Source organism: Conger conger, chromosome 17 (assembly GCF_963514075.1).
Source record: "Conger conger chromosome 17, fConCon1.1, whole genome shotgun sequence".
In the NCBI taxonomy this organism is placed as follows: Eukaryota; Metazoa; Chordata; class Actinopteri; order Anguilliformes; family Congridae; genus Conger; species Conger conger.
The window spans coordinates 89,922-108,338 of record NC_083776.1 but is presented as its reverse complement, the minus strand read 5'-3'; the positions used below and the strand labels follow the sequence as shown (position 1 = coordinate 108,338).

The 18,417-nt window shown below is 42.2% G+C and overlaps 1 protein-coding gene across 8 annotated transcripts in view; it reads left to right on the top strand.

Moving 5' to 3' along the window:
- LOC133116459 (guanine nucleotide exchange factor DBS-like) overlaps window positions 1–18,417 on the top strand; it is a 57,820-nt gene that overhangs the window by 15,020 nt on the left and 24,383 nt on the right. For all 8 annotated transcript variants that reach the window (XM_061226011.1, XM_061226010.1, XM_061226015.1 and 5 more), the window contains exons 2-5: window positions 83–166; window positions 7,340–7,454; window positions 10,515–10,605; window positions 15,199–15,318. In XM_061226011.1, coding sequence (XP_061081995.1) covers window positions 83–166; window positions 7,340–7,454; window positions 10,515–10,605; window positions 15,199–15,318 — 410 coding nt within the window. The remainder of the gene's footprint in view (window positions 1–82; window positions 167–7,339; window positions 7,455–10,514; window positions 10,606–15,198; window positions 15,319–18,417) is intronic.

The following is an 18,417-nucleotide window of genomic DNA, read 5'->3' as shown; positions in this document are numbered from 1 at the left end:
CTCCTCCTGTGATGTACGTATTGACCAACACGCTTGGACTGATTCTCTGATGTCTCCACTGTCGGCTCTCTCCCTGGCGCAGATGAGACCATGCAGAAGGACAGCAGCCCCCTCTGTGCTGCAGACATCCAGCCTGACCTCAGGAAGCAGTTTGCCTTCCTATCCGGTGAGTCCATCGCCATCTCGCTTCCCTCTCCCTGCTGTCTCTCTCTCTCTCTCTCTCTCTCTCTCTCTCCCCCTCTCCCCCTCTCCCTCCTGTCTCTCTCTTCCCTCCCCCCTCCTGTCTCTCTCTATCCTCTCCCTCCCGTCTCTCTCCCCCCTCTTTCTCCTCTCTCTCTTCCCTCTCTCTCGCCTCTCTCCCCCTCTTTCTCCTCTCTCTCTCTCTCTCTCTCTCTCTCTCTCTCTCTCTCTCTCTCTCCTCTCTCCCTCCTCTCCCTCCCGTCTCTCTCTGACTAATTTTAAACCTGGCACCCCCATTTTTGTATTTTTGTCCTGCAGCCATGTTGATTTGTCATTCCACGCCACTGGAATGACAAATCAACATGGCTGCAAGGCAAAAATGCATTTACCCAAAGTACGGTTGCCAGGTTTAAAATTAGTCAATGCAGCTGGAAGTGTAATCGCGATCAGGGTTGGCAACAAGCGGACCTGACCCCTGCCATTCTATGCGACCAGGGAGTCATTGACTTGCTAATTCATTAACGCAAATTGTCTTCCATCAATTACTCTGACCGGACATGACATTAACCAGTTCGGACCACAAACTGGACCATTACAAATAATTAGAAAAATGATGCATGACCATTGTTTACATGGTTAATTAGCAAAAATACCGGTATGATGTGTGGGTGCCAGACTGTATCACTGAACCTCTAACGCTGTGACCCACTCACGTTACGGAGCCAAAGAAATTTGAGCATCCCTCCCCTGGAAAGTGTCTCTCTCCGTCACACCACCAATCCTGACCCAGATTCAGCCCTGGGTCCAGTTACCCTGGAAAATGCAGGCAGGAAAGAGACTCTTTGAGTACTGCAGAGCTCCACCTGCAGTCTGTGATTAGCTGTGTCTCCATCTCTCCTCCCTTCGCCTGCACTCACTGTAATATAAATACTGTATCTAGTTTGTGTGTCTGGATTCATTGGGCTGTTTTTTCCCCTGTTTATATAGGTTCCAGTTTTGTAATTATTTGGTGTTTAGTTGTCATGTTTATTTCTATAACTTGTGCTTTGTTTGTGTCATTTGTGTCATTTTTCACATCTACATTCTTAATTCTGCAATTTATGAAGCCAGTTTATCTAGTTGTGGTATGTTATGCTTTTATGTAGTGTAGATGTTATTTGTGTGCAAAGCTATGTGACATACAGTTAATAACACTGTGAGTAGGGTTTGCAAGTACAGTTCATTCCTCCACATACTTTTGTTTGATGTTCCTCCCTCTGAATGACATTTTAAAGATAAACCAGCCAGAAAAGTATAGTTGAGGATAATAATTATAGCTGGACAGGAAGACATCCCAGTCAATCTGTGATCTTAAGCACTGCTTTTAACACCTAGCTTACATTAACACCTGCCGTATCCCTGTGAATGGAAAGTCACTTGCTTATTTCAGCCTAGTCATGGTTCGTTCTTGCGGGAAAATCTGTGATTTTTAACGATTTCAATGTCAGGCAGAAGTTGCCGAGGCTATCTAGTTCCAATTAGTCGCCTACTACATTAAACACTAAAGAAAAATGGCCCTGCGGCATTGTGAGCATCTCCTCCTTTATCCCAGGCTGTGTTTACACTGTGATTTCCTCACTCAATGACTTATTCTGACCGCTGTTTTCTCCACCCTTGGTAAATGTTCGATTCATGAAACTGTGGATGTTTGTTGTGGCCAATGAGCAAAGTCCACTCGTTCAGTTTTTTTGATATGATGTTCTTGCCTAGTGTAGCTTTAACATTGTTTGTTATGGCTGATGTCTTTAAAATGTCTCTTTCAAGCTTTTAAATCATTTATTTGAATTTGCCTATTTTTACTTTTATCTTGAATTAAATGGAAGGATTGGTTGTTGGTGGTCACGCCATCCGCACTTTAAAAACCCGCAGTCAAACTATCCACACTTCAAATTTTAATGAAAATAATGAAAACATTCGATAATAAAAAATAATAACCTGCATTAAACGGAATGGCCATTTTGGCACGATTTACTTCAGAGCGCAATGTAGATGTAATAGCTGCTTTCCCTGAACTGGCAGGTTTGTGGATTTCACTTTCTGCGTCGTTGTTCTTCATGGCTATTCGAGTCCTTCGCCCGTGGCAAGGTCATTCGAGCTGCTACATGACTCCCGATTGGATAGGCTACATCCCCCGCTTGCCTGCCCACTGCCAGTCTCGTCGCGACTCTGTTTCCATGGTGATGGAAAACCAACAGCCAGTCAGGGTGATATGCTCTGATAATGCCGCGTTCTCTCTGTGGATCTTGCGATTGTCCGTATAGAAAACCGTGAAATTACAGACAAAAAACTAAACATCTGCAATGCTCTGCTCATTGTGTGTGTGTGGTTCCAAAATTATGTTGTGGTGTTGACGTTTTCCTCTACACTATCACAACATTGGATTACAATTCTCTAGTCGTACAGAAGCTGAAGCTGCTTATGTTGTATCTAATGTAGTCCACGAGCAGCATACTGGGCAGACAGCAACAGCATAATCACAAACACTGTTAATCAAAGTGAAACTCCCCGAATACATTCAAAGAAACTCAGGCGTACAGTTCCCTCCAAAAGTATTGGAACAGCAAGACAATTCCTTCGTTTTTGCAATACACTGAATACATTTGGAGTTGAGATAAAAAAGATGATCACGGGACAAGAGTTCAGAATTTCAGCTTTTATTTTCCCTTCAATCTCCTCTTCAGGAGGTGAAATGCATGCTCAATTGGGTTAAGGTCGGGTGATACCACCTTTTCTCCCTAGTGAAGTCAATTTTTCCAGCAGAATGTTCTGAGTTCATCCTGCTGCTACCATCATGAATTACATCATCAATAAAGATTGGTGAGCCCACTCCAGAAGCAGCCATGCAAGCCCAAGCCATGACACTTCCTGCACCACGCTTCACAGATGAGCTTGAAAGTTTTGGATCATGAGCATATCCCTTCTTTCACTACACTTTGGCCTTTCCATCACTTTGGTAGAGGTTGATCTTGCTCCATAAGACTTTGTTTCAGACGTTTTGTAGCTCAACTCTATACTCCCTTACAAATTGTAGTCTCGCCTTCCTATTCTTACTACTGATGAGTGGTTTGCATCTTGTGGTATAGCCTCAATATTGCTACTCTCTGAGTCTTCTTTGAACACAAGCATTGATTGAGATACCTTCACTCCTGCCCTGTGGACATTGTTTGTGATGTTACTGACTGATGTTTTGGGGTTTTTTCTTCACAGCTCTCACAATGTTTCTGTCATCAACTGTTGTTGTTTTCCTTGGTCGACTTGTTAGATGTCTCAGTTCCTCAGTAAGCCATTGGTTTCTTTCTTTTTCAGGACATTCTAAGTTGTTGCACAAGCTATCCCCAATGCTTGTGCAATGGATTTCCCCTTTTTTCTTAGCTTCAAATTTTTCTCTCCCAAAGACAGCTTTCTGGTCTTCATGTTGGTTTATCTTTTCTAACAGAAATGCAGTCTTCACAGGCAAAACCCAAGGCTAAAGCCAGGAGTAGACATTCAGAACTATTTATTGTTTAACCAATCAATCTAACAGGACTCATCTGGGCAACTGGGTGGTGTGATACAAAAGGTGATATGTTCTATGTTCTTTACCAAATCTAGATAAACAATACCAGGAACTAAAAGCTGAAATTTTGTAATCTCATGTACATCTTTTCAACTCAACTTCTCTTCAGATTATAGCAAAAACAAAGGAATTGACTTTGCTGTTCCAATACTTTTGGAGGGGACTGTATATTTCAATTCGGCAACTAAATATCGAACGCAAATCCTAACAACAAACTGGGTTTATAAATTGGGAGTTTCTCCTCTTTAAGATGATCCCCCTCCCATTTTATTAATTGTTAAATTGCACAGGCAATGTCCCCTCCCATGTCACATTAAGATTGAGCAAAATATTAATTTTGAGACTTGAGATATCGAGACTCCTGATGATGAATCTTTTTATCTCCATTATGAAACCTTTAAGTGCCCTCTTGTGGTGAAGGAATATGGACATGTGTAATTCTACAGCAAGCCACAGAAGGAGAGCTAGGATTTTTCTACCTCAGTTGTGACATGCATCATCCTGTTAGTTATTAGTCATTGATTATTTTGATAAATTTTACATGTGGGAGTAGCTGCAGTTTGGCATTTGGCACCAACAGACTTCAGAAACGTAGGCTATTTTTAATGTCATATATTTTTCTATATATTAGGTAAATCCTAAATATAAACCTATCCCAGTAATGTTATTCACATATCCATAGCCAGGACCCTTGTCGGGGGCAGGCATAACACAGACAAAAACAAAACAAATAAACACATAAACGTAGCTCTCATTCTCAAAAACTTCTCATCGTAGCAATTTCAACTTATGGTCAACTTATGTCAAAGTATGGAAATGCTCAAAAGACTTTCAGCTTCTCAGAAAAGAAAAAAAAGAAAAAAAAGAGCTGTATATTGAAGGGGGGCCATTTTTTGACACACCATATTCTGATAGATAATATACACTCACTGAGCACTTTATTAGGAACCCAAACTAATACCGGGTAGGGCTTCCCTTTGCTCTCAAAACAGCCTAAATTCTTTGTGACATGGATTCCACAAGATGTTGGAAACATTCCTTTGTCATTCTGTTCCATGTTGACATGATTGCATCATGTGATTTCTGCAGATTTGTCAGCTGCACATTCATGCTGCGAATCTCCCATTCTACCACATCCCAAAGGTGTTCTATTAGATTCAGATCCGGTGACTGGGAAAGCCATTGAAGAACATTTAACTAATTGTGTTGTTCATGAAACAGGTTTGAGATGACTTTTGCTTTGTGACATGGTGCATTATCATGCTGGAGATGGCTGCACATGGTCTGCAAGAATACTCAGATAGGCTGTGGCATTCAAGCCATGATTGATTGGTATTAACGAGTGCAAAGTGTGCCAAGAAAACATTCCCCACACCATTACACCACTGCCACCAGCCTGGACTGTTGACACAAGGCAGGTTTGGTTCATGGATTCATGCTGTTGGCACCAGTTTCTGACCTCAGTTTATGCCTCAGTAGAAATTGACATTCATCAGACCAGGCTATGTTTGACATTCATCAGACCAGGCTACATTTTTCTAGTCTTCAACTGTCCAGTTTTGCTGAGCCACTGCAGCCTCAGCTTTCTGTTCTTGGCTGACAGAAATGGAATCCAACATGGTCTTCTGATTTTGTAGCCCATCCTCCTCAAGGTTTGAGGTGTTGTACATTCTGAGATGCTTTTCTGCTCACCACAATTGTACAGAGTTTTTAAATTAGTTACCGTAGCCTTTCTGTCAGCTCTAACCAGTCTGGCCATTCTCTGTTCTCCTCTCTCATCAACAAGGTGTTTCCATCACAGAACTGGCACTCACTGGATGTTTTTTGTTTTCCACACCATTCTGAGTAAACTCTATAGAGACTGTTGTGTGTGAAAATCCCAGGAGATCAGCAGTTACAGAAATACTCAAACCTCTGGCAAATGTCTGGCTTCAACAATCATGCCATGGTAAAAATCACTGAGATCACATTTTGTCCCCATTCCGATGGTTGATGTGAACATTAACTGAAGCTCCTGATCTGTATATGCATGATTTTTATGCATTGCACTGCTGCCACATGATTGGCTGATTAGATAATTGCATGAATAAGTTGGTGTCCAGGTGTTCCTAATAAAGTGCTCTGTTAGTGTATACTGTGACTCTTGTCTCAGGTCTAATAGGTGCTGTGACTGTTGTTTAGGTGTAATAGATGTTGTGACTGTTTCAGGTGTAATAAGTGTTATTACTGTTGTTTCAGGTGTAATATGTCTCACCACTGTTGTCTCAGGTGTAATATGTCTTACCACTGTTGTTTTGGGTGTAAAGTGTCTTACGACTGTTGTTTCGGGTGTTAAATGTCTTACGGCTGTTGTTTTGGGTGTAATTTGTGTTCAGACTGTTGTTTCGGGTGTAGTAAGTGTTATTACTGTTGTTTCGGGTGTAATATGTCTTATGACAGTTGTTTCAGGTGTAATTTGTGTTCAGACTGTTGTTTCAGGTGTAATACGTGTTATTACTGTTGTTTCAGGTGTAATATGTCTTACGACTGTTGTTTCGGCTGTTATGTGTCTTACGACTGTTGTTTCGGCTGTTATGTGTCTTACGACTGTTCTGGGTCCGATTTTGTTTGCTCTGTACATGCTTCCTTTAGGTATCATTATTAATAAATTCATTGCTGCGTGGACGACATTCAGTTATATGTTTCTTTTAAACCTGACAGGATTGATAAACTCAATGTACTACATGACTGCTTGTCTGCCATTAAGGACTGGATGGCCAGTAACTTTCTTCAGTTAAATGCAGACAAAACTGAAATCCTCTTCATTGCTGCTGATAATATTGTTTCTAATGTTGTAAATTGTATTGGGTCTCTTAAGTCAAACATGCGCTCGAAATTGAGAAATCTTGGTGTTATCTTTGATCAGGCTATGCGTCTTGACAAGCACATTAAGTCTTTGTCCCGTACATGTTTTTTCCACCTTAGAAGTATTACTAAACTCAGGTCTGTTGTATAAATGATTATACATGCTTTTATCTCATCATGCCTGGACTATTGTAACTCGCCTTTTACCTGCCTCAGTAAATCATCTCTGGACCGCCTACAACTGGTCCAAAATGCTGCTGCCAGGCTGCTGACCAGGTCCAGGAGGTCATGTCATATCACTGCTATCTTGGTCTCCTTACCCTGGCTACCTGTCAATTTCAGGATCCAGTTCAAGGTTCTTGTGATCACATATAGAGCCCTCCATGGTCAGGCACCTGCTTACTTTCGTGATCTCCTCCACCCATATGTTGTCAGCTGGTCTCTGAGGTCTCATCTCTTCAGACAGGCGTCTAGCCGTTTTTGTCACTGTATTTCCATTTATTTCATGTCCTGTTATTTGTGATTGGTTTTATTGACTGTTCTTTTATGTCTTATTATTGTTATTATTTATTTTTATTTTTATTTTAGATCCTGTGAAGCACTTTGTGACTCTGTCTGTGAAAGGTGTATAAATAAAATGTACTTACTTACTTGTTTCGGGTGTAATGTATCTTACGACTATTGTTTCGCATGTAATATGTGCTCTGACTGTTGTTTCAGGTGGCAGAGGAAAGACCGGCAGCCCGATCATCATGTTTCCAGAGTTCCCAGCATTCAATGAGCTTGAGGAGCAGGAATTCCACAATGTGCTTACATACCTGACCAGTGTCCCCAGGTGAGCCCCCCTTACAGGAGAAATGGAAGTGACTTTTACAAGGACTTCAAATGTGTAGTGAGTTCAAGGTTCTGCAATAAAACTGCATTCAAAATAACCGTGATGTGGATACCTGCCAGTAGAGGACAGGAGACCATAACCAGGAATACTGAATTAAGGGTCTGAATACTTAAAGGTACAATCTGTCATTTCTGACTCCTAATGGCCAAGAGAGGAATTGCAGCAACAAACACCCTCAAACCGCAACACTGCTTATCTCTCTGTGAACGCGCTGACATTGAACCTCCCCATGCCATTGGCTGTTGCAATTGGAACTAATTTTCAACCAATGAGCTTCAATTATTGTACAGCTGTACAATGTTTTGGTACAGCTTGTCGGTCCGTCAACTGTCAATTTTGAAACCCCAATGTAAGGACTATAAACACAGGCAGAGGGTGAGTCAACGTGTCAATGAACCTTTTTCAATGATAATATGGGATTTACAATGGTCTTGTAACAATATTTTAACACAAAAATCTTACCTATTGTACCTTTAAGGAATTGAGAGATTTCAGTTTTAGATTTTTTATAAATGCTTTTATAAATTCTAAACTAAATTAAATTGCCAACACAATAAAGTCTGCAAAAACTGAAGGGGTCTGAAGCTACTGTATGTATATTTGTATATCCCCCATATTGGGGAGAAAAGCACCCTGCTGTTTAACTTGACAGCAGAGAGCTAGAGATTACATTGTAGGACTGCATGCATACTGCTGATAGAGAATGATTAATCTGTTTGTTTGTCTTTCATTTATCTTTGGACATAACTGTAACCCTGCACTGGCCAGTGACGAGCTGGCAGCAGGCTATGGGTAACCTGTGTGGGATATGACATTATGCCAAAACATGGTATAGTTTGTTGGTGTTTAATTTGCTGTTGGAGAAAAATGTACAGTAAATTGAAATGGTGACAATGATATACACACAGAGCCTCTATACATACATTCCTCATGTCTCCTGCTTTTTGTGAGTGCTTATAGGTGATGGAACTGACACCAGCTATTTTAAATATATTAAAATAAAAATTCCCCTAATGTGGGATCACGTTGTTTGGTTGGTTATTTGCTCCTATGTAAAATGCATGTGTTAAAGCAATTGTTTTACCTGGTATCTTATCAGAGGCAGGTGGGAAATTTCTGTATTGGGTTGCAAAGCCTGCATGGATATATAATATGAGCATTGTTGTATGAAAACAAACATCTGAGGAAATCAATCGACTTGCATCCTAACCTAGATGCAAAATGCAACAAAACAGCCTGTCCATAGTAGCAGCACAGTGCTTTCTATGTACTGGAGCAGTTGAAGAGAGAGCTAGAGGACACAGAACTCTGGAACAGAAGTGGGTTTTTGAATCCTATCTCAATATGGCATCAGGAGAGCGACCAAACAAGGAAGGAGCAGGATATGGAGATATGGTGACGGAAGAGCTGAACCACGTCAGCGACGCAGTCCGGAGATCCAGAGCAGCCGCTGTTTCGGAGGGTCTTAATAAAATATGCTGCTATTACCCTGGCGGTATTCAACGACCCCTTTGTGACTTCCAAAAAACCAAGGCATCACACAAACCATTCTTTGACCTGCCTTTGATGCTCATCTCGCCCGACCATAGCGACCCCCATTTTCCCTTAGCGGTTATACCTGCCCCCGTGCAGACCGCTAGCGGGGAGAATATTTATGCGCCTCCCGGTTCTCCTCCACAGTGGGTAATTACAGCAGATTAATCACTTACATCTCATTTCCAGTTCAAAATGCCTTCTGTTTAGCCACATTAATCACCCTGCCATTTTCCACGCAAACAGAGCTCTGCATGCTGCAGCCATCACCCCTCCCCCTTTCTCCCCCCTTTATCTCTCTCTTCCCCTCCCACTCCCTTCTTCTGCCTCCTCCCTTCCACTGCTGAGGCTGAGCTCTTCACTGTGCTCTGAAAACAAAAACAGAGAGGGAGAGGGAGGGAGGGAGAGGGAGAGAGGAAAGGGAGAGAGAGAGAGGAGAGAGAGGAGAGAGAGGAGAGGGAGGAGAGGGAGGAGAGAGAGGAGAGAGAGGAGAGAGAGAGCGAGGAGAGGGAGAGAGAGGAGAGAGAGGAGAGAGAGAGAGGAGAGGGAGAGAGAGAGAGGAGAGAGAGGAGAGGGAGAGAGAGAAAGAGGGAGAGAGAGAGAGGAAGAGAGAAAGAGAGAAACAGAGAAACAGAGAAAGAGAGAGAGAATATGCAGGTGAGTGGAAGGACTGAGATGGAGAGAAAGGAATAGCGGAGAGATAGCGGCTGTCATGGTGGATTTATGACGGCAGAGGTTTTCTGTTCTCCGCCCACGATCCTCATGTGTGACAGAGTGAGAGCCCACCTTCTCAGCCCGTAGCCAGCTCAGACACGCTGCCGCGCGCCCTGTCCGTCACCTCGCGGCTGAGGTGGGATTGGCCCGCCTCAGCAGCCCCCATAGGCTGCGCGGCTAAGGGGAGGAGTGCGATGGTGCTTTTTCGCGCTCTCCTTCCCCAGCGCTCATTCCTGCTCACTGGTGCTGCACGCTGAAGGTCGTCGTTTTGCCGTCGGTTCTTCCCTGCATATCTTATTCCACCGATGGGAGTGTTTTTCCCCGTTCTGCGTTTGGGAGCCAGGGGCCTGTGAATCCTGCTGGACCGACAGCACACGCATGCTCCATTATAACCCTCTCTCCTCCTCTTCTCCCCCCATCCTCCTCTCCTCTCCCCGCGGCCCCCCCTCCTCTCCTCTCTCCTCCACTCCTATCTATCTCTCTTCTCCGCTTCTCTCCATCTCTCTCTCTCTCTCACTCCCCCACTCCTGACCCCCCCGCGCTCCTCAGGATGTGCTGAAGAGGAGACAGGCGCTGATTACGCAGGAGGACCGGACTGTGTTGTTTTTGTGGCAGAGGGGCACTCTGGGTGTGGAGGTCTTGTTGTGGGCCCAGGCTCTGGGTGACTGTGGGCTGTTCGCAGAAGGGCGCTCTGCGCGTGGAGGTCTTGTCGTGGGCCCAGGCTGTGGGTGACTGTGGGCTGTTCTCTTGTAGCCTGGCGGCGGCCGGCGTGGGCTTCATCCTGGTCATAGACCGGCGGCAGGACAAATGGACATCAGTGAAGGGGACCCTGCTGCGCATCGCAGTGAGTGTGTGTGTGAGTGTGTGTGAGTGTGTAGCCCCTGTGTGTGTGTGTGTGTGTGTGTGTGTGTGTGTGAGTGTGTGTGAGTGTGTAGCCGCTGTGTGTGTGTGTGTGAGTGTGTGTGAGTGTGTAGCCCCTGTGTGTGTGTGTGTGTGTGAGTGTGTGTGTGTGTGTGTGTGTGTGAGTGTGTGTGAGTGTGTAGCCCCTGTGTGTGTGAGTGTGTGTGAGTGTGTAGCCGCTGTGTGTGTGTGTGTGTGTGTGAGTGTGTAGCCCCTGTGTGTGTGTGTGTGAGTGTGTAGCCCCTGTGTGTGTGTGAGTGTGTGTGAGTGTGTAGCCCCTGTGTGTGTGTGTGTGTGTGTGTGTGTGAGAGTGTGTGTGTGTGTGTGTTCCTGTGTGTGACTGAGTGAGTGTGTGTGTCCCCCTGTGTATGTGTGCACACAAACATGATTGTGTTGGTTATGTTGTTTGTGAAGGTTTTTTCTGTGTGTGCATATGAATGCAAGTACAGTAGCAGAGCAGAAACACATACTGATGGCACTCTCACAGCTAGAGAATGTTTCTGCCTTCACCTGTACTACGTTTGCACTGCCTAAAAGCTGTTTTAACACTGCTCCATATTCATTACACTGCCATTGTTCTGTGCTATTGTTGGGCTTGCTGATCCTGTGATATATAAATAACGTGTCATGCCATGTTAGCCTTTTTTGTGTCCTCAAAGTGTAGATGAAGTGATACAACCCTGGCATAATTCTACATTACCACGTTATCGCCATGTGTCTGTGGTGATGTGTAGTTTGCATTATTGACTGTAACAGAAATAGTGTTTGTCTTGGTCAGGCTGAATTGCACTGGCTTTTATTTTCAACTGGACATGTAATGTCATTCAAAGACACAGGTGTTAATTCAATGACCTCTCACTCTGAAATATTACCTTGAACATCAGTGATCCATTTCCACAGGAATCCTGTAGAATATACTGTGTGATTTCAGCACCGTCTCCGTGTGGACAGCTCCCAAACATCCATACTCCGGGTCACTGCCATTCTAACGCCATTTTAATTCATCATTAATCATTGTGATTCCGAGGCAGCTGTGCCAACCAAGGTTATGAATTTTCCTATGCCTATCCAGAGGGGCGGGGGGGATTAAGGTGCAGTTCAGAGGTCAGAGGTCAGAGGTCGGAGCCCTCAAACAGGCCAGCTGGTTCATCAGAGGGGCACCGAACATTCTCAGGGTTGTCTCGGCAACATGAGTCAGTATGATATTTATAGAACAGAATTAGACTTTTATTCAAAGTCTTCTAAAACCTAAGGAATGTATGCATTTAGATGTGTAGGAACACACAAGGCTGGTTTTACTCGGTCAAACCAAAGATGAGCCCTGTGCTTCACATTTTTACAGCACCAGTGTAGAGTTTCAGGTGTTCCCACAGACCAGACAGATAATGTTGTTAGCCTTGTCCACAGTGACTGACTCATCTGATTGACTGTCTTTTTTAGTTTAAGCTATTCATTAGGTGTGTGTGTGTGTATGTGTATGTTTGTGTGGAGGAAGGCAGGCATCTGGAATGATTAACTATAATTACTCCTTCCACATCCCCAGAGAGTGAGAGAGAGAGGGCAGAAAGAAAAGGGGTGTGAGAGAGAGAGTCGATGGTGAGAGGAGGAGAGGAGGGGAAGAGAAGAGAGAGGGAAATGGTGGAATATAGGGACAGTCTGTGTGTGTGAATAGATAGGGTGATGAAAGAGAGAGACACTACCACAGCTGGCTGTGTTTGTTTCATTTCAAAAAGCTCCCTGGGGGGTTCATATTAAAGTCACAGTTCAAGCTCTATCTATATTGACAGTGCAGTCCATATGTATTTGGACAGTTGGTACAATTCCCTGTTCTTTTGGCTCTGCAGTCCAGTCCAGCTCATTGAATTTGAAATGAAACAATAAATGTGAGGTTAAAGTACAGGCTTTAATTTGAGCGAATTTACGTCCTTAATAAATGTGCACAAGAAAATTCTGTCCCTAAAAGATTATTGACATAAGCTTTTCAGAGTCATTGATATCCTTGGGTTTGTGTGTATGGATGTGAATTTTTATGCACAGTGGCTTCAGAAAGTAATCAGACCAAAGTCTCATGAATCATGAAATGCAATAAGCATTTACTGAGAATTAATCAAGTCTCTTGTGTTATCTCAAATGCCAGCATTTTCAGCATAAATGCATGATGCTAATGACTGAATGTCATTGGCTGTTGTCATGTAAATCCCAGGTCAGGGGTCAGGGAACAGATGGTACAGTGGATCCTGGAGAGAGACCATAATTAATTTAATAAAGTCTTGAATCTCAAATCCATCTTCTTTAATTAAACACCTGGCTGAATTTACTGCTGACATCAGTGAAGTCAGTAATGGAACACAATCATTCACCATCTTATTAGGCTCCTTAAACATTAATTAGGAAATTAGGAATTTCTAGAGTCTCCTTTCCCCTTCTAATCGCTTTCCAAGCTTAAACATAGATTTATTTTATCTTTATTATAAATGTGATTGTTATAGTTCATGTTAGATATGGATATACTCTTTCATTTGGTGGAAATATTGCATTTAAATATTTACTGGGTACAGTGGGCCTAGCCTATATCTTAACTATTTTTCTCACACAAGCTTTGTGATCAAATGTAGGCTATTCTGCAATAACAATGAAATTTACAATACAGTGAGTTCCCAGTAAAGGTCCAGGATCAGGGCACGTGAGAGACTGGTTTATGTATTGATAATTAAAATATGAAAATTTTTACTTTTAAGATGCAAGCACTTGCATTTGACGATTTTGAAGAGCTTTTTTCCCTGCCATTGAGTGGGAGGCTTATTATTGTTCCACAGAGCCTGTGGCCTAAAGTGGCTTCATTCAGTGTAAATATTTACAATTTGATTGCAATATAACACTGACATCCCTACAGATCTAAATATGCATTTGGTAGCCTATATGTAGGACATCTATTCAACAAGATGACCTTCATTCAGATCCCTGAAGGTATAGAATTGGCCATATGTCTTTAACCCATAATGAGAGGCCAACCAGCTTCGGGACTCGCATTCCCCTCATCCGAACCTTCTGACCGCATTTCGCTCATGGTCTTGACTACAAACAACTTGATCGCTTATTAATAGCCTCAGTCGGCTTCGCGGTTTTATCCCGTGAGGCCAAGGCATTGAGCATTAGGCTACTCAAGAGTATCAATTCTGCAGTGAATATTTAACGGAATTCAATATACTTTGGGAATATTTAAATCACTTGTTTATTTTCTTTCTTCCTCTGCTATATTGTGTTACGTGAGCTATGTATTCACGCATCCACCAGAAAAAAATATTTATGTCAGAACGTACGTCCCACTGCCCATGGAGCAGGGTTTCCATGGCAACAGAATATAGATTGCTGTGTGTTGGGAATTCGAAGGGAAGACACTGAACAGGATGGATTTAAAGCTTTGTTGGGGGAAATTCAAACCGAGATATGGGTCTTGGAAACGGAATATGTCGGCCTATGGTCAAATCGCAATTATGTTCTTGCCGTAACCTACTATTTCGATGCTGTGACAGGTAGGCTAACTCGCCAAGTGTTTCTGCATGGCTTTGGTTGGGGCCGCTTGTTCGATAACACACTGTTTTTTGCAGAAATTAAACGGTTCTTTTTTGCATAAAAAACATTTGACAAATTGAGAAATTCTGTCTTTAAGCGAAAATCTGACAGAGGAGCCGCACTGCTGCAGGAGAATTCCGTTCTGCAGCGCGTCGGGTGCTGTGCGGTTTCCACGATGACTTGGCGGCAAGCTGTGGGCTATTTTTAGCGATTTAGTGTAGATCTACTGTACACGTGTTCAGCATTGCGGTGTAATCGAGCCTGGGACATACACCGCGTACCTGGGAAAGACGAGGACGTTGGGCGTAACTACGCAATGGGTCAGATCTGTTAGGGGAGGTGGGATCTTGCCCGCTGAGGAATGTCCTCCTAAAGTGTAAACTGTGTTTTTATTTTCTCTGGAAAAGGGCAGTGCAGACTGCAATTCGACAGCCTGTTTGTATGATATAACAATAAGGATTGAATGATTGAAGGGGAAAACAAAAATGTTAAAAATGATGAAATAGATTTGAATTGAATAGAAGCCCATAATGAGCCTACAAGCTAAAGTATTTACGTAGTCATACATTGTCACAATTTCATTTGAAATTTAAAAGCTTGAATATGGATCAGTTTACAATTCTAATTAATATACAAAATATAGTATGATAGTACTATATAGTAGACTACATTTAATAAACGTATTAGAATGCTGTGGCTGTGCTTTGTATTACAGTAGCTATCTTTGACAGACTGCAAAGGTACATTTTTGGTTTTTGGCTGCCGTAGATGGGTAGCATGTATTCCCTAAAATACATTACCTCATTGCTCTTTACGGATGCATGCGTAAGCGTGTTGCTGAAGTGCTGTAGAGACTCGCTCAGCTGTCGGTAGTTGACCGTGTCTCGCTCTCCGGGGGCGCTGAATCTGATTGGTGGTGTCTGCTGCATCAGTGTGGCGATTGGCCGTCTCCTCTGTGTCGCAGGGCTCATTCCCAGGAAACCTGCAGCTGGTTCTCGTGCTGCGTCCCACGGCCCTGCTGCAGCGCACGCTGTCAGACATCTTCTTCAAGCTCAACAAAGATGAGTTCAAAATGAAGGTGCCGGTAAGCGCAATCCCAAGCCAGGGACCGGATGAGCTTCCTCTCAAGCAAATCCACTTTGACTTCTCAGAACAAACCGTGGCACACGCAGGAATTGCTGAAACATTGCGTCCCCGTTCCTGAAAATCATACATGCTCATGTTCATGTGGTTAAATGAAATGTCTCATAAAATGTACAGCACTCTGCAAAGGTCTTAGGCACATGTAAAAAAAAAAATATATATATATCCGGAAAGCAAACACGCTTTCAAATATAATGAAATTACTGCAGTTTTAAATATCAAAACATTTACTCGGGCAGTGGAAACATGAGAACTAAATCAATAATTGTTGTGACCACCTTACCATTTCTCTTTGGTACACTCTCAAGCAGTTGAGAACTTGCCACAGTTCTCCTGCAGACAATCCATGCAATTTTTTGTATCTAAAAAGTGTTATTATTATAATAATAATAATAATAATAATAATAATAATAATAATAATAATAATAATAATAGTTATTATTATTATTGTTATTATTATTATTGTTAGTATTATTATTATTATTATTTAGTATGATACTTTATTTAATGAAATACAAAAATGTCACTAACATTTTGTATGTATGTTTGGAAATATCAAATTTGCTCTTTTGTACTGACACACTAATGTAGAAGATGATATACTATATATATATAGTGGCTTCAGAAGGTATTCAGACCCCCTCACTTTTTGCAGACTTTGTGTCGTAGATTTATTTTTTGCCCTTCTATCTACACTCATAATGACAATGTGAAAACATGTCTAGAAATGTTTGCTAATTTATTAAAAATCTGAAATCTCTCATTTACATAAGTATTCATCATGAATATTAATGGGAATTGGGGGTGGAACTAGATTCAGCTGTAAATTAAATAAAAAGCTATACAATAATTGTTTCTCCTCACAAACTCATTGGAAAAAATATTCAGGAGAAACAGATTCTTGTAGTATCTACTGCATAGCTGTCAGCAGCACAGTGGTTTGAGGCTCATTTGATACCTTGGACCCTTGATGACTTAGAAATCTGTTGGCTAAATGGTTTCAGACCCCTCCAACTCATCCAGAATGCAGCAGCTCATCTGGTCTTCAACCTTCCCAAATACTCACACGTCACCCCCCTGCTTACTTCCCTCCACTGGCTGCCTGTCATGGCTCGCATCAAATTCAAAACATTGGTGCTAGCCTTCCAAGCAGTTAAAGGGTCTTCCCCAGCTTATCTGCAAAAAATCATCAGACCCTACACCCCTGCCAGACCTCTTCGTTAAGCCTCCACAGGTCGCTTGGCACCTCCCCCTCTCCGAACCTCCACCTCATGCTCACGACTACTGTCTGTTCTGGCTCCACGGTGGTGGAACGAACTCCCCGTTGAGGTCAGAACTATAGAATCTCTCCCCACCTTCAAGCGCAAGCTGAAGACACACCTCTTCAAGCAGCACTCTCCCCATCCCTCCCTACCTCCCTGTGAACCTTAGTTGTTGTCTCTGTGACTTGCTTTGTGTATCGGTATTTTTAGTTGGCTAGGTAAGCAGTGTTTGGATAGTTAAGTTTGGTCACTTTTGCTGTAAGAAATGGCCCTTGTCCTTATCTTTGTTGTACAGGTAGCAGTTGAAATTGTACTTCCCTCTAGGGTCTTTCAGCGAACTTATCCCTGGTTATGGGTATGCACTTTGTTGTACGTCGCTCTGGATAAGAGCGTCTGCCAAATGCCAATAATGTAATAATGTAATGTTTTATCAGCATAATTTACAACTGAATCTAGACCCACCCCCCAATTCCCATAGAGATCCATTTAAATGCAAGTTTCAGTTTCGCTTGTAAGACAACCTGAAAATAAGATGTCCAGACTCTGATTATGTTCAAGGGTCACAGACATCAGGAAGTCATGGCATGCAAAGGATTTGCAACCAAATGTAATTTTTCCTAAACATTGAAAAAGTGTCCTTTAATAAAGGCCTCTCTTTTTAATACAAGCTTGAAATGACATACCCAAAATAAAATTGTTACTATTCTTGAACCCTTTAGACTACAGACTCTTTTGAAAGGTAACCCTTTGGGGTTTTCAAAGACTTAAAATTTATGTAAGTATAATTTAAAATATAAGTAAATTGTGAACATAAAAGTTACAACCACAGTGGAAGTGATAGATTTTTTTCTGACTGAAAATATTTTCTGTTTTTGAGTGGATACAGATTATTGTGGCCTTTAAGAATTGCCAATGCATTTGGTTTGCTGGACCATTGCCATGAAAAGGACACTGACATTACCTTGATTTGTGTAATCTGTGGATTTCCAAAATGCAGAGAAGGCGAGGTCCCCTCACACTTGTTTTGCCACCCACATGTTACAAAATAAAGAACTGTTGTCGCTAAAGCAATTGCATCTTAAAATAGGTTATAGAGGTAGCACCATGAGTTTTAATGCTTTCAAATGGTATGTTGTGTTACCATAGTGATTGAAAATTGCACCATAAAAATGGAATGAATGCAAAAATTCAAAAAAACCATGCCAGCCCACCCCGGGTCTGAATACTTTATAAAACCACAATATACAAAAACTCACTGAACACTTTATCAAGAACACTATATTGTCCTCTGCATTAGTCTGTCAATTTAAAGTTTCGGTGACATTTTTGTATTTCATTAAAATTAATTATACATAGTGTCTAAGACCATAAAAAAAATCAAGGGTGCCTTTTGCACAGTGCTGTATATTTGACAGATGGACCAGTATAGGATGATAATCACAGTGATAGACAGAAAGAGTGAAAGAGAGACTGCAAATAAGTCTCTGTAGTAAATATTAAATAATGTTGAACAGTGCAGTATGTAAGCGGAAATAGCATTCACAGTGTGCAGTTTCCTCCATTCCTAATCTTAAACTGGACAGGGACATCTAAGGGGAGGCATGCTAGGCTATGCTATCTGCTTCTTCAGACCTTGCATAGCATGAATTTAATTGTTCTTTGATGTGAGTGTATTGCATCTGCAGTGTGCCTTATGAATCTGCTACAACATTACTGGTCCAGCAAGGGCAGAACTGCTGTTTGGTGGAGTCGGTGTTCCTGATTCTGTGTCTCTGTCA